Raw genomic sequence first — 14,769 nt, forward strand, 5'->3', positions numbered from 1 at the left:
ACTTACTCTTTTTACAAAAATGTCTCTCTTCTGGTGGTTTAGCTTAGGAAAACAAAGTAATATTCCTCCTACTTCTGTAATTCATTTATTAAAAAGCTGAATGGGTATGTTCCATCCATATTTTTAAACACTATTCCTTCTGTTTTGACACTCATTTCTTTTCTACGTATTATGTATCTTCCATAAGGACAGTGCTAAATCTTTATAAACTACAACAAATTTTAAAATATGACCTGACCAATTAAGCCACATAGACAAAGCACATAAAGAATAGAGATGTAAAATCAAGATAGTAGTATTTCACAGGAAAAATAAACAAGAAGATAATTTGTAAACAAGGAATTAGCACATGCCTTGGGTAAGATATATTTTGTTCTTTACTGGATGATTTTTTTATCCCAAAGGCAAAACAGTAATTAGAAGGACTTATCTTTTATAGAAAAGCTTTGCATTTTAACTAATTAATAGAAATCCATCTTGTCTTATAAATCTAGGAAGTGATATTTCAGACCTACCTATACTTATAAAATTAAATAAGCCTTCAGTAAAAAATTAATACTTTGGCACAAAAGCTTTTCCCTAGAACAAGGTGAAACCTATAAAAATATTTCTCAGTGGTGTGGATTTAGTCATCAAAATGAAGAACTGCTCTCTGAACCCAATCTTCTTTTTGTCATAGATCTGCCCAAAAGGGTTAATGCTAAAGGGGCTCAAATGTTCCTTAGGCTACTCACAGATCAAGCATGGTGAATTTTCTTCACTATTTTACTGGTTCATAGTATATGGAATTTTACTGTTTGTTATTATTTCCTACACGAAAAAAAAATCTTTAGATGAATTAGTTATCATCTGGCTTAAATCCCAAAAGCTACAGCCTTCTTCTTCCCTCACATCCCACCTGAATGCCCACCCAGGTTATGACTACTGCAGAACCCAGCTTAGTGCTCACAATCTGGCAGCTCACAAGCTGCCACTTTTCAGTGCACTCCCATTTTTTCCTTCTCCTATCTTCTCCATTTTTAATACCAATTAAAAGGTAAAAGGCTACAATTCTTCTCAGGAACAAAACAGCATCAACTATTCCTCTGCAAATTTGCCATCTAACAAACTCGTCCTCTTCATTTATCACTTTCTCTGTTCGGACTGTTCACCACAGGGATTTTCTCTGCCTCAATCGTGGTCAGAAATATGGAGTGTAAAAGCAGTTTGGGTCTTTGAGGACAACTTGATATATGTATGTATGTATAAAAACACACACATACATACACATATATAGACTCCTCCTGCTTCTTCTGAAGATGGCTAGTAGTTCTGCAGTCTTGATGTGCAGAATCACAATCCTGTCCACTTCTAACTACCTCAACTTCTGGCACTGCTCTCCTAGTTAGGCAAAAGGTATTTCTTACTTGCACATCTCTCTTAACTCTTGTTTTTAGCGCTTCAGCTCATTCGCATGAACTATGCTTAGCACAAAAGCCTTTCCTTGGAACAAAGTGAAACCTACAAAAATTATCAGTCTCCCATCTGCTCAGTTTCCAAAATGATCGGGCTCAAAATTTTTATCAGTCTCCGTGACATGAGACCAGTTTTACCACTGAGTTATATTTTACTTCTTTCAAGTTCTTTTCAATATTTGAACAGGATTTTAAGAATAATTATTTAGCTCGAAAGGTTTTCCTAGTGCTCGTTAAATGAGTGAAAAGTACATATGAAAAAACAATCTTTCGCATTTCAGCTGAGTTCATTGTAGTAAAATTAATGATTTCTTCTGGAAACTATATAAATTAAAAATATAGAACAGAAAAGACCAGGGAGGAAACTCTTCCAGAATTAGTAGTCTAGGACAGCTGCCACTAAATATACAAACTTAAAAAACTTAAATTCACCAGCGGGATTTGGGGAGGCAGTGTAGTGAAGGACAAATGAGCAGCATTTAATGTTGGCTGAATAATTGTGCTTTTCCCAACACCAGTCATAGGACTTTCCTAAGCCTGGTAAAATACTAGGAACGTTCACTCTTTCTGGCTGTCGTCTTTTCCAACTCAGATCTTGTCTTGATAGTTAAACTGCAGAGACACAATCAAATAGAAATTATGTAGACCATCACTCTAGCACAATTATAGACATTATAACATTAAAAATCTTGGAAGAGTGAAGATACTGTTTAGCAAGATGGAAGAATGTACCAAAGCACTTTGGCAGGCAAGGTAAAAAGTCTCACACAGCGCATAAAATGAAAAGAGAAATATATCAACAACTGTTTGTTCATCTGTATTAAAAGGCAGCTGCCTGCTTTGTTTTGTTTTGATCATTGTACTGCGATTGTGGAAATTCTGCTACTTCTGTCCCACTGAATTGTGAGTTCTGATTAGAGCCACCACATGAACATCTGAAATAGGAGGCCTTCTTTCCATGTCACTGCCTGAGAGGTGATGGCTTAAGAATCAAAGGTCCTGCTCACTGCCAAAGTTTAAAAAATTGAAAACTTCACTGAAACTGAATTTATTCATGAAATTAAAGTGTATAGGACACCTAGGAAACACAGATCATAAAGCAGCAGGAGAATCCAAAAATACATGCACAATGCAGTTTGAAGACATGACAACGGATATTTAAAGCCTGAAAATACTCTCTGAGGGAACGAAAATTAAATGCATAATTTCTAAGAGCAAAAAGAGTTCCCTCCATGAAAAATGGAGAAAAAACATCTTGTAGCTCTTACAAGTGAAATGCTAAACAAGTATTAGATCGGCTAAGGATCTGCACAGGTGGCTGCCCACTATGACAGCTTCCACAACTTCCATCAACTTCCCCATCTCAGGTGGGCTGGAATAGTATACAGATGCCCTTGTCTCTGTACCACCAGAGGGAACATACTCATACTCTGGCCTCACAGCAAGGGCTGTGCTCTTCATGCCATTACGCAGCCTGGCCTCTACAAGAACAGCTAATTTATTGGTTCTTGACTTCTCTTTTTTCTAACCCCCCCACGCCCCCCCATCTTCAGCCTCCTTAGAAAGAACGTACGTTTAAGATGTACAAAACCAACTAACAACCCACACACACACTGTTATAAAAAGACATGGCATAAACCTAATAATAGACATGGGATAAAAATGAAATTACAGGACAAAAGTTATAGGTATTAAAAAGGTGTAAACAAACCTAAGATTCTAACCATATAAACTTCTAACTTTTATTCTCTAACTCTTGCTTTCTCCTGTTTCTATCTTCCTAATTGCATCTAAATTATCTTCTATGACAAGAAGTTTTTTAAGAGCAACTGAAATAATGAAAAATAACCTTCATTTGAATAATTTTGGTACTATGGTACTTTGCTCCCTTTTACTTTGCCCTTCATAATCCTTGGAATGCAAATGGAAATACTCATTGTGCTTTTTTACAATTTTCATATTGGCAATCACTGCACAAGTCAAATGCGTTAGGGACTTTTCCTCTGAAAACGTTAATCTTGAAATTGTCATGCAACAGATAACAAAACACACTGCATCTCATTTTGAAATGTCAAATGACATACCATAAATATGACTGCGAAATGAATGAAAGTACAGTGGGACATGGATTTAGCTGTTGGTTTGTAAGACAAAGTCAGGAATGTGTTATGCTTTGGAATATATTGGAAATAGTATTTGGCCTAAAAATCAGTTATTATTCAATTTTCATAATCTGTACAGAAAGTAGAAATAGTATTGCATTTATCATGTACACACTCAGTTCCCAGTTGAGCATGTATACAAAGAATATCCAAATGGAAGGTTAAAAGCAAACAAATCAATACGTACATGAAAATAATCCTGTCTCTTAATCATTTATATTTGTTGAAAATCACTCAAAGCATAAAATAATCACCCTCAGCACTGCAGGAAACAAACTTGGAGACGTTCATGTGAATGTTGAGTATTACTGGACAGCCCATAATGCAACATTTGAGATAGTGCCATATTCAGTCCTTATGGGGTCTGATGAAAGAAATTCAGTGGAGGCTGCCCAAGTGGAAATTTAACACAGCTATGTAGTTCTTCTACTAAAATGATTTTTTAGTGGTAGGAAAAACATTAACTTTGTACCTGATGTTGCACACATATTTTAGGTGAAAAATGTACTTACTATGAAAAGAATGAAGGTCACCAACTTTTCCTATGATGTGAAATGCTAGCTAGGAGCTAAACTTGCAGTAGAATACTGTAATCTTTTATTCAACAAAGGTTTTTTTAGTAAACTCTGAACATACATAGGACTCAAGCTACATTAAAATAAATGCTTCTACTTAAAAATCAGTTCCACAGCCATCCTAAATTTGGTGTACTAGGGATACTTTCTACATCATTCCTTAAATTCCTGTAAAGACCTCTCCCACTTAGAGCAGCAGCTTCTGCTTAAAACTCCAACAAGGTCTCTTTCTTTGCAAGATTTATAAATATAGACACTACTTGGCAAAATGTAAACAAATAAAACCCAAACAAATAAACAACAGTGAATGGATTAGTTTTCTGAAAACATTGTATATTCCTTTGCTCTGCTCCCTTCTTCTCCCCAGGTTCACTAAAAAATTTAAGTTCTGGTAGCTGTACTGCTGAAACACGCTTACAATGCAAACTCCTCAAACTCCTCAACCACCGAGGTTCAAGGATGAGTACTTGCTAGACTTACAAACCCCAGTAAATAGTTTGTTTTTCTAAATTAGAACACATCTATTAGGAAAATATACTGAAAACTTCCCATGTTGATGGTTCATTTATTTGCAGGGGCACTATTAAGTAAAATAATTTTGCAAAGGTATTTGATTTCTAGTGTATAAAAAGTATTTCGATTAATCTACTGCCCGAATATATTTACAGAAGCACATAGGTTAAAGAGAGAAATAATGAAAAAGGATAGATTCAAGCAAACCCTTATTAAATTCTGTTTTAGACTAAGTTATAGAACAAATATAAGGGGAAAAATCCAATGGCAGTTTCTGACAAGTCATACACACAGTGTAATAGGATGTAAACTCCTTTTCCTGATTCCCTGTCTTGAAAAGATACCTCTCAAATACATGCAGAGGAGGAAGGCTGGAGAATTACCAACAATTCATTTGTCTTATCTTCTTGTAGATACCACTTGTTTTGTCACAGTATCACTCTCACTCTGTTTTCTACAACAATTACATAGTTTAATACCCATGAGGGTTTTATGTCTGTCACACCATAGTACTGTGATTTCTGTTGCTATTTTGAAGCAGAACACTGTCTGGTGCTATTGTTCAATGTTTTAGTACACATTTCATAGCATAAAGATGATTGCAAACAAAACCACAAATAAAGGCCTGTGCTAATCAAAGTATTAGTGAGAATTATTTGTGTGCTTTGTGAATTTCTTTCCTTCTATAACAACAAATCTAGAAACTACCTATAAAGGCTGACATCAGCTGTATTCTCTTGTCATTAGTATCGGGATGCCCATCAAGTACTGGCCAATCAGGTTTTCATTATTCACTTTGCTATTTCCCAAATATATTTTTGAGTAACAAATGCATGCAGTTTAATTTCAAACTAGTTTTTACAAATACTGAGAAATGTTTGTCTAATATAAAAAATAAAAATATGTGAAAAATAATCACTGGTTTGTTACAAAAGAAACCAACATAAGAATAAATACAGCTAAGACTTTAGTGCCCATTTGGAAAATTGTTGGGTTTGAACTGTGCAAGACTGATAAATTTGCAGATGAATATGGTGTAATTTTGTTGAGCTCTGACCAGTCTTTGATGCATGTCCCAACAGAATTCCAGTTTATGAATGAAAGATTCATCTTAAAAAGTCAAAGATGAAGTGAGAAGAAGGATCATTTTTCATGAAGTCTGCTAATGCTCTGCTCTGGAGAGTAATATATCAAATTATCCCAACTGAATACTTTTGGACCTGTGGTCTTCAGAAGAAAATATTTCTCCCATTTTTACCTCCTGTAAACACTTCACTTTTTCTAAAATTTCTGAGAAAGCTAAGGTAAACTAAAACAAGAGGGCAGTAAGGTGACAAGTTTTTAAGATTTTTTAGCTATTTTGGAGTCCAGTTTCTCACAGATGAGAGAGAATAAGTGATTTTCCTTTGAATTCTTTGTTTCAGGCACAGTGCTGAAGATTTGTGATTTTATCCCTCTTATTCTGTTTCTTTTTAAATGCAGACTTCTGAAATTATATGATTATGCATACATTTCTATTAATTTAAGAGGCTATTTCCAGCAGTTAAGAGCCTGTAAATGCAAACGGTAAACTAACAAAGTGAAAAGTCAAATAGAAAACATTCAAACTTCTAAAATCTTTTTAACTCAGATAGTTTTGTGAAGCGCTGTTCATGGATCTTAACTTTTTGTTTGCCAAAACTATAATCATCAGCAGCTGCATAAAACATAGTAGTTACAGCTGCTGGAAAGTCCCTAGAAAAGTCATGTCCAGTGTTTAGCGACTTGACTTCCATCCTTAAATACAGTGATCCAAACGGGGTGAAGAGACAGAAGAGATATATGACATCTAACAGACCCGACTGTGTAAGCATCCAACAATCTTTTGAGTGTTATAGCAGACAGTACTGTACTCTTTGATGTAAGTTCTCCTCCAAGACTGATGATAATGATTTATTAACTCATCTGTGGGCCTTGCTAACTGGAATGAAGGACCGAGGAGTTTTCCTTTTTTTTTAAATTTTTAAATGAAATTTCAAAGGATGGCATTTGTACAGCTGGTTGTTCTTTCAAAACCCAATATTCTGCAGTACCTGTTCAATGAGAGTTTGTCATACAGAAAAACTGCAGGATTGATAAAACAATTGAGAGTTTTCAACTACACTGCCTTCTAATAGTAATATTTTTAGTCATGCCAAAGCAGAGCTATTTGGAGTACTAACTGTAAAAATATGATTCCAGTGGAACTTGGTATTATTCAACAATGATTTTACATTGCTGTAAATTTTCATGTTCACTTTAATAAAAAAGACCCACTTAATGAAAAAAGTCTAATCCAGAAAATATGAAACTTCTTTATTCCATTTTTTTCCCTCTCAAATTGAGGTTTTATACCTCCATAGAAGAGATAAGGGCACGAATAGATAAAATGAATAGTAAAAAATTGCCAAATGATATTCAGTCAAGAACTGGATGATATAGTTGAACCAACTATTGATCTCTAAGTCTGATGTCTGTAGTAAGCAAATTAGTGGAAACTATAAGAGCGGAATTAGGCAGCATGTGGGTAAGTATGATAGACAAGGGAAGAGTCAAAGAGGCCCTTATAAAGAGGTGTGTTGGCTCACAAAGGTATTGAAGTTCTTTGAGGGGATCACCAAGGCTGCAGATAGGGTGGATCTGGTTTATATAATTATTTGGATTTTGGAAAGCGTTTAAAGGGAACAAACAGCCATGGGGTAAGAGAGAACGTCCCTCCATGAATTAAAAAACTGGCTCAATAAAAATAGTAGGTTATTGACTACTTCACAGTGACTGGAAGCTGTCAATGGAGATCTGCAGAGATTTGTTTGGGGTGCATGCTGTTCAGTGTAGACATCTCTTAATGAGCACTGGACAAGGATTTTGATGGTATTTTGTTATTCAGGATAATAGAAGCTTTCTGACAAGAAAGATTTACAAAAAGGTCCTTACAAAATTTAGTGACCAGTCAATAAAATAACAAATGACACATAACATAGAAATCTAAAGTACTTTGAGAAAGATCCTGGAATTAACATAGGTATCTCCATGAAAACATACTTGGTGGTTAATTTAGCTGTCAAAGAAAACAGTGTTAAGCATTGTTAGGAAAGGAGCAGAGCACCTAACTTTGTACATCATCCACCGCTCTTCATAAATACAAAAATATATGTTTCTTTCTGATTTAATACTATTTAGTTCTTGTCCCCACTGAAATATAGTAAAACGAGAATGATTGAGAGAGAGCAAAATGTGGATGCTAAATGTATTTATGGCTCCAAAGGGAGAATAGATTCACAAAATTCACAAAAGAGAAGCATTAACATAAATGTATAAAATAAAGGTATTGTCACTCTAACATACTATAAAATGATCTGAATTTTATTTTTGTTTTGTGGAGGGAGCAAGTGATGGAAAATTTAGGTCTAGGGTAGTTTTGACAAAATAACTTTTTAATGAGAAATTAATTGAAGTGAATATTAATGGTGACATAGTTCCTTACAATAATTCTCTAAAATGTTTTGTTTCTTGTACTCTTTTAATTGCCTTGTTCTGTCAAAATGTTACCAGGTAAATACAATGGTGTTTTTTTTATATTTCATATATGGGCTCAATTATGGTTGACTGTTGGGATACACATATTTGAACATACTAAGTGAAATGTTTCTCTATTGCAAAACAAAGTATATATTTAAACAATATTCTTCAAATTAATACTTTTCAACTTCCCGGGTCCCTAGACTCAGATGACTAGCCATAGTTGGAGATGTCTTACTATAGGAAAAGGAAGTCTGGTAAATTATATGAGTCAGTAAGGAATACTGGGGAAAATAATACTTTTGGATTTTCTCCCCAGTGATTTCTGTGTGTTAAATCAGATCTTAAATACTTAGGAAAATGTGTTAAACATTAACTTAGACATTGTAAAAGTGAGTACTGGATACATATTTTTCTCTGCAAGAGAGTTGCCAGTGTGCTCTTATTTGAAAATTAACATTTCTTGCTGGCAAAAATGATGTGTGAAATTCTTTCACAACATTAAAAGATACCTGTTTTCCATATATTTTGTTTTAAAATGCTTTTTTCTTCTCCTGAAAAAATCCCAGCACTTGTAATCTCAAACCGTGACATGTGATCAGCCCCCATCATCAAATAAAATCATTTATACAGCATTAAAATTCATACCACAAGACCTACCTTTTCTGCTAACAATTCTCTGATCTTGCTTGCCTGGAGACGAAATTTCATTAACTGTGACTCCAGAGTTAAACATCTTTCCTTCCAGTTTACAGTACCTTCTGGCTCTGAAAGCTCAGCCATATTTATGCTGGAAAAAGAAAGGGAAAAAAATCCCCATGTCAAATTGAGTCTGTATTTAAAGTCTGACTTTTTATTAATATACATACTAACTTATTTTATATAAATCTCATGAATGCCCCCAAACTTGGTACATGTACAGCTTCATAAAACTTAGTAAAAGTACATTAGTCTACAAATGCCCTTATAACTGGGAGCTTTCTGAAATCTGTGTTGGTAATATTTAGGTTTATCGTATTTTAATTTCTTCAATTATTTTGGGGCTGCAATATGTTTTCCTTGATAAGCAGAGACACATCACACATTTTAATCTTCAGTTACTGTATACGTCCCTGCTTACATAGAAGAGGCTTGTAGAGAACTGAGCTTTTGCTAAGAAAATACCTTATATAGATTTAACTACCTATGAGTTAGTAGCACATTTGGTTTTATGCAAGTTTAATGTTTGGCAGATGACTCTTCAAAAAGTGTTTTAAAATTCTTATGCTTAATCAAATTGCCTTTAAAATTTAATATCCTCAATGAGATGCAAGGGGGAGATTATGGTTTCAAATGTAAAGGCAGGTGAGTAAATGGTCCCTAATGGATCCCCCACATGAAAAACAACCCCTTTACATGAGCTGTTGCAGATCGCAGGACATCCTGGTTCATGCATGTTTCAGGTTCAGATCTGTGCTTTTATCTATATTTAACTGCTCATGCCTTCTGTAGATTAATCTCAGTGCCCTTTTGGACAAGCACTGCTGGAAAAATTATGCTGGATGAGAGCTGGCTCATCATGGTTTGAGTCTGAGAAGCCAAGAAAATCATCTGTGTGTAAGCAGAAGGACTGGGCTCTGTTGTATTCCAACTATTTGTAGACAGCTTAATAAAGATGAAGTGGATGGCTGAATGTAACCGTTCAGTCCAAGAAGCTCCCTTGCAAGCAAAGGCCCTGGCCTTCGCAAGGCTCTGAGCATGTAGGTTTGGCTTTGAAAATAAAGCTTGACTTCCCCCTAAGTATTCAATTTATCTCTGAAATAACAAACAGCCACAAAAACACCATTCAGGGGAAGGCAGCTGGAAGATCACAACAAACAAAAAATTACCAGTCGTAAGATTATGCTCTATGTTTGTCACCTTTGTCATGGACAATGAGACACTGACAAGGAAAGGCAACCATTTTCAGTGTGATGAAAGAGGCTGGCACAGGAAAATGATGCATAACATAGATCTCTATAATGCAATTCCTGATCCACTTAGCATGGATTAATAAGCAACATCTTTGGGAGCCCCCTCTCCCCATGACTACTCCAGTCCTTCAAAAGCCCAGGTTCAAGCACTCCCTTTCCTCCTACTGTCAGAGGAGGCAGCCCCAGTTCCCATCTTTCCCCAACTCTCATCATCTAGAGTGGAAGGACCTACAGATTCATCTTTTCCACTGTTCCTGACAACAGGAAGAAAAAAGGAAAAGGCAAAGCATCACAAGAGAGACCAAAGTCATGAGTAGTATTCCAAAAAGTCCTTACATTTTCTTCAATACATTAATATTTTCTAAGTATCTTCTAAATTTTCAACGTCTCAAATTACTTTCAAGCTCATCATAGCTAAGCAGGTGAAAAACTCTGTCTCAAAACTTTCCTTCCTTTCACATACCCGAATTTTTTATTCCTTTCATTGCATATCTTAAGTTAGAAGAAGAGGATCACCACAATCACTTGTCTGAAGGTAACTGCTCCATTCTTGACTCTCCCTCTCAGTCCTGCACGCTATGATTCCAGCTGTTAAGCCTGAGGTTACAACCACCCCTATTCAGGACCCCCCCCACTCAGGAATCCCCATGGAATTGCTAGGATTTAAGCACGTTATTAAAATAGCTTCCTGAGCCGACCCTACAACACCCGAATTCTAAACTTTAGGCATGCATTCATTTCAACTGCAAGCCTTCTGGGTGACTGATGTCTTTCACCATTTCCCTCCATCTTTTAATCCCTGGACTGTCAGGGAACCAGGTTGCTCACCATTGTCCTGTCCCTAATCCTCGCTCCTCTCTCCTTGTGCAGAGTCCCCACGTTCAAGGGAGGAAGGTGGCACTTCCAAGCAGCAGCTTCTGCTTTACAGAGGAAGCAGAAGTTTCACCTGCAGTTTGATTTGGACAGACAGCCTGGATTCTCCTAAGTAACAAGGAATGGGAATTTCCTATTAGACTGTCTATTTAGGATTTTTTACAATGTTTTTCCTTTTTGACTAATTACAGCTACGTAAGACAAGAGATTAACTCAGCCACCATCTGGTTAACAGTAGGATATTTCAGTGTGGTAGTGAAAACACAAACAGATCAAGTAGTGAAAGAATTTTTGCTTTTTGGTAGGGCACAATATTACAGGGTGGAGTTAAAAATGTTTGTCTTTCAACAGACAAAACATTTGAGTAGATGGATTTCTAGCAGCGAACAATGTGTCCAGCCAAGTAGTTTCTCAACGTCCAAGCTAATTAATATTCTACTGTATAAACATTACAGATAAAAAGTTTGAAAAGAACTCTTTTTATTGTGGGTTGTTTGTTAGAGATTATAATAATTTGCTTCATATTTTCCAACAAGCCAATGGGTTCTGGAAATATTTACAGGCACATAATACACTGTTTACAATTGCAGAGTGAATGATCTTACTTTGAATCAATGACTTCCTGTTTCTTGTTTGATTCCCCAAGGGAGGAAAAAAATGAGTTCATCTCTCTTGGCTTAATAGAGTACTCTGAATCAGCACTCAAACCTACACAGAGTCCTCCCCTTCTTCCTGCTCCAGTTCCCACCGTAAAGCCCTCCGTTTTCCCTAAGTCTTTAAAAATAAGATCTTTTGAAAAGTAAACTAAAAAAGCACACATTAAAGCGGTAAGTTCTAATTATGCCATCAAAAATTAACTGAGACAAGTTTGACAAGTCTGGAAAGATTAAATTCGTCTTTTTCATTTTTTAAGTTTATAAACTTCTTCATAGGCTTCAAGAAGTCAGAATGTCACATTCTCCTCGAAGGGATTGATATAATTTCCTTTTCTTTGCTGTCTGCTTGGAAATTTTCAAAATACATTTCAAGGGGGAAGGAGGGAACAACGTTGTAGCTTTTTGAAACACGTTAAAAATTTACACGTTCCTGATCGCACTGTCAGTGTTTTCCTCTGCTTTTAACAAAATGCTGTGTTTAACTAAACACTTTATATTCTGTGTCTGTATGTCCTTCCTCTGTTGGAGAAGGCTTGGTAAGTCCTTCTCTTTCGACAGGATTGGGTTTGCACAGTACATGGTGGGCTCCCTACACCATCCTAAAATGTTCACCAGCCCAAATGCATTTGGACCATACCTCTTGAATTTCAGGCCCCTTTCTTCCACCCTTTTCACCCGAACTCGACACTTTCAAATAGTTTTGGATCGATAAATGTTGGACTGGAGAAAGGAAATGATGAGGCACAAAGCGGACCTGTTTGGGAATCAAGGAAGTCATTCTCAGGTCTGTTGCTGGCAGGGCCCTTACTCATGTCGAAACACTGGTAACTTTATTTTCCATTTGACTCATTTTGCATAATTCTGTGCTCAAACTGTAGCCTAAACTATTAAGAACTTCCTTCAAAATCCGACTTACAAATGGGTTTTCTGCTGCTTCCCAGCTATTGACGAGGTTGTTCCCGTGAAGCAACGCGTCAGCCAGGGCTCCCCCACTCCAGCACCGGGCGCAGACCCCGGCAAACCCTCCCGACTTCGGGGGCCAGGCTGCCGCCTCCCACAGCTCATTACGGAGCCTCTGCCTGCGCGGCTTCCCAAGGGAAATGGCACAACCCATGGCTCATCTGCAGAGCACTGTCAAACGCGCGCAGCAAACGACATTAAAGCACAGAAGGTCATTTTACGTCCGTTCTCCCGCTGACAGCGATTTTAAAGGTTGCGGTGTGACATCACGTTAGGTACAAATGTTTAACTTTTACGTGACATTCTGAAAGCCGGCGGTGTAGATTTTCTGAAAATATCTTGATTCTGCATGTTTGCTTGGAACCTGTGTTCTTCTCGCCCTTCTTTCGGGGGGGTGGGGGAGTGGGGACAGTGGGGACAGTGGCAATGGCACTGCCAACCGGACGAGAGGAGCCCGGACCGTAGGGACCCTAAAGCGACCTCAAGCTCGTCGGCCTTCTGCTGCGGGGACACCGCCTGACGCACCCCCGGGTACTGCACTCACCGACACCGCGGTGACCTAACAGAACGTCACCCTCCACCGTGACGGCGCCGCGTGACGCCATCCGACGCCCGACGTCGCCACCCGGGGGCACCGGGCCGGCTAGTCCCGCCGCGCCCCGCCGGGGAAGAGCCGGGCGCCGGCCCGGGGGCCGGCCCGGGCGCTGCCGCCCGCCCGGCGCGGCGCCGCTCGCAAAGGGAGGGAAAGAAGGGGGCAAGGAAAGGGAGGTCAAACCTGGCCGGCCGTGGCTCGCCGCGCTGCCGCGCCGGGCGCCGTCCGGGCTGTGGGCGCTGCGGGGCCGCGGCTGCCCGCGCCCCTCGGCGCCCGCCCCACCATCCCCGCGGCGAGCGGCGCGGGCGCCTGAGCGACGGCCGCGACGGCCACTGAGGAGCGGGGGGCCGCGGCCGGGCGGGGCGGCCGGGCGGGGCCTGCGCGGCTCGGCGGCGGCGGCGGCGGCGGCGGCGGCGGCGGCGGAGGGGGGGGCGCTCGGCAGCGGGGGGGGGGCCCGGCCTCGTGGTCCTGCCAGCGGGGTGGGATGCCGGGGCCCTCGTCCCGCCGCTGCTTCTTCCTCAGACGGCCGCTGGTTGCGGGCCGCCGCCTCACCCGCGGGCTCTGGCCCCGACGGGCTGCCGGGGCGGGAGGGCCCGGGCGGAGGGCGGCTGGCCGGAGCCGCCGGGCCGCCCTCCCGAACCGCGGCACGGCCCGGTCTGTGCGGGGACGGCTGGCGGGAGCCTGGGGGGGGGGGGGATCCGCGTGGGTGCTGCGCGGGATCGGCCGCAGCCCGAGCTTGGCCTCCCTCCGCTCCCCTCGTCGGAAGGGACGGCCTGCCTCGACCCCCCGCCCTGTTTTTTAAGTTCGTTTGTGAAGCAGGAATTGACCTTGCGTCAGTTTCTGAAGGGGAGACTAGCTAGGAGGAAGCATCCGCTTGTCCTGAAGCTCGTCGCCTCCAACATTGGAGCTTACTGCAGTTTAAATTTCACCTTTTGTGGAAGGTCATTTGTCAAGTGAAAACCGGAGGGTTGGAACCGTGCAGTCACGGGGGTAGTGGTGGGGATACTATGGGGTGAACGGGTCTCGCAGAGTTGCTTGACACACTTCGCATTTTAGTACTAGGGAGGGTGAAGGTGAAGCAGCAGGTGCAAGTGCTGGTGAGGCATGTTGGCAGCAGGCTCTGTGCCCCCTCCGGCTGAAAAGACCTGCGAGTACGTCTCCGGTAACCAGCCATCTCGGTCTCTTCTGAAAGACTGCCGCAAGTATTAAAAAGTATTTGGAAAAAGTAATCGATATGTTGCTTGTCTGGCACGTACAGGGGTCTTCCTCATCTACACGTCGATTTGGACGGAGGTTTAGGGATTGTATTTTGTTTGGATTATGATTTAGGGAGGCAAAATGTTTTACAGATTCTTGCGGTGCATAAACAAACCACACTTCACCATTTTTCTGGTGCTTATTTCTAGTGTAGGTGTGCAGTCGTCTTGTCTAAGCTGCTCTTTCACAGTTGTCTGTGAGTCAGTAAAAGTGCAGGTTTTTTTTAATTTGAAAAATA

The 14,769-nt window shown here is 40.0% G+C and overlaps 1 protein-coding gene across 1 annotated transcript in view; it reads right to left on the minus strand.

The window, feature by feature from the left end:
* PLEKHH2 (pleckstrin homology, MyTH4 and FERM domain containing H2) overlaps positions 1-13,546 on the minus strand; it is a 61,617-nt gene extending 48,071 nt beyond the window's left edge. The window contains exons 1-2 of the mRNA XM_049833850.1: positions 13,458-13,546; positions 8,902-9,031 (exon numbers count right to left, since the gene is read on the minus strand). Of these exons, the coding sequence (XP_049689807.1) occupies positions 8,902-9,024 (123 nt within the window). The 5' untranslated portion in view covers positions 9,025-9,031; positions 13,458-13,546. The remainder of the gene's footprint in view (positions 1-8,901; positions 9,032-13,457) is intronic.
* Positions 13,547-14,769: the final 1,223 nt, after the last annotated feature.

The sequence above is a fragment of the Accipiter gentilis genome, chromosome 30 (genome assembly GCF_929443795.1).
Source record: "Accipiter gentilis chromosome 30, bAccGen1.1, whole genome shotgun sequence".
Taxonomy (NCBI): Eukaryota; Metazoa; Chordata; class Aves; order Accipitriformes; family Accipitridae; genus Astur; species Astur gentilis.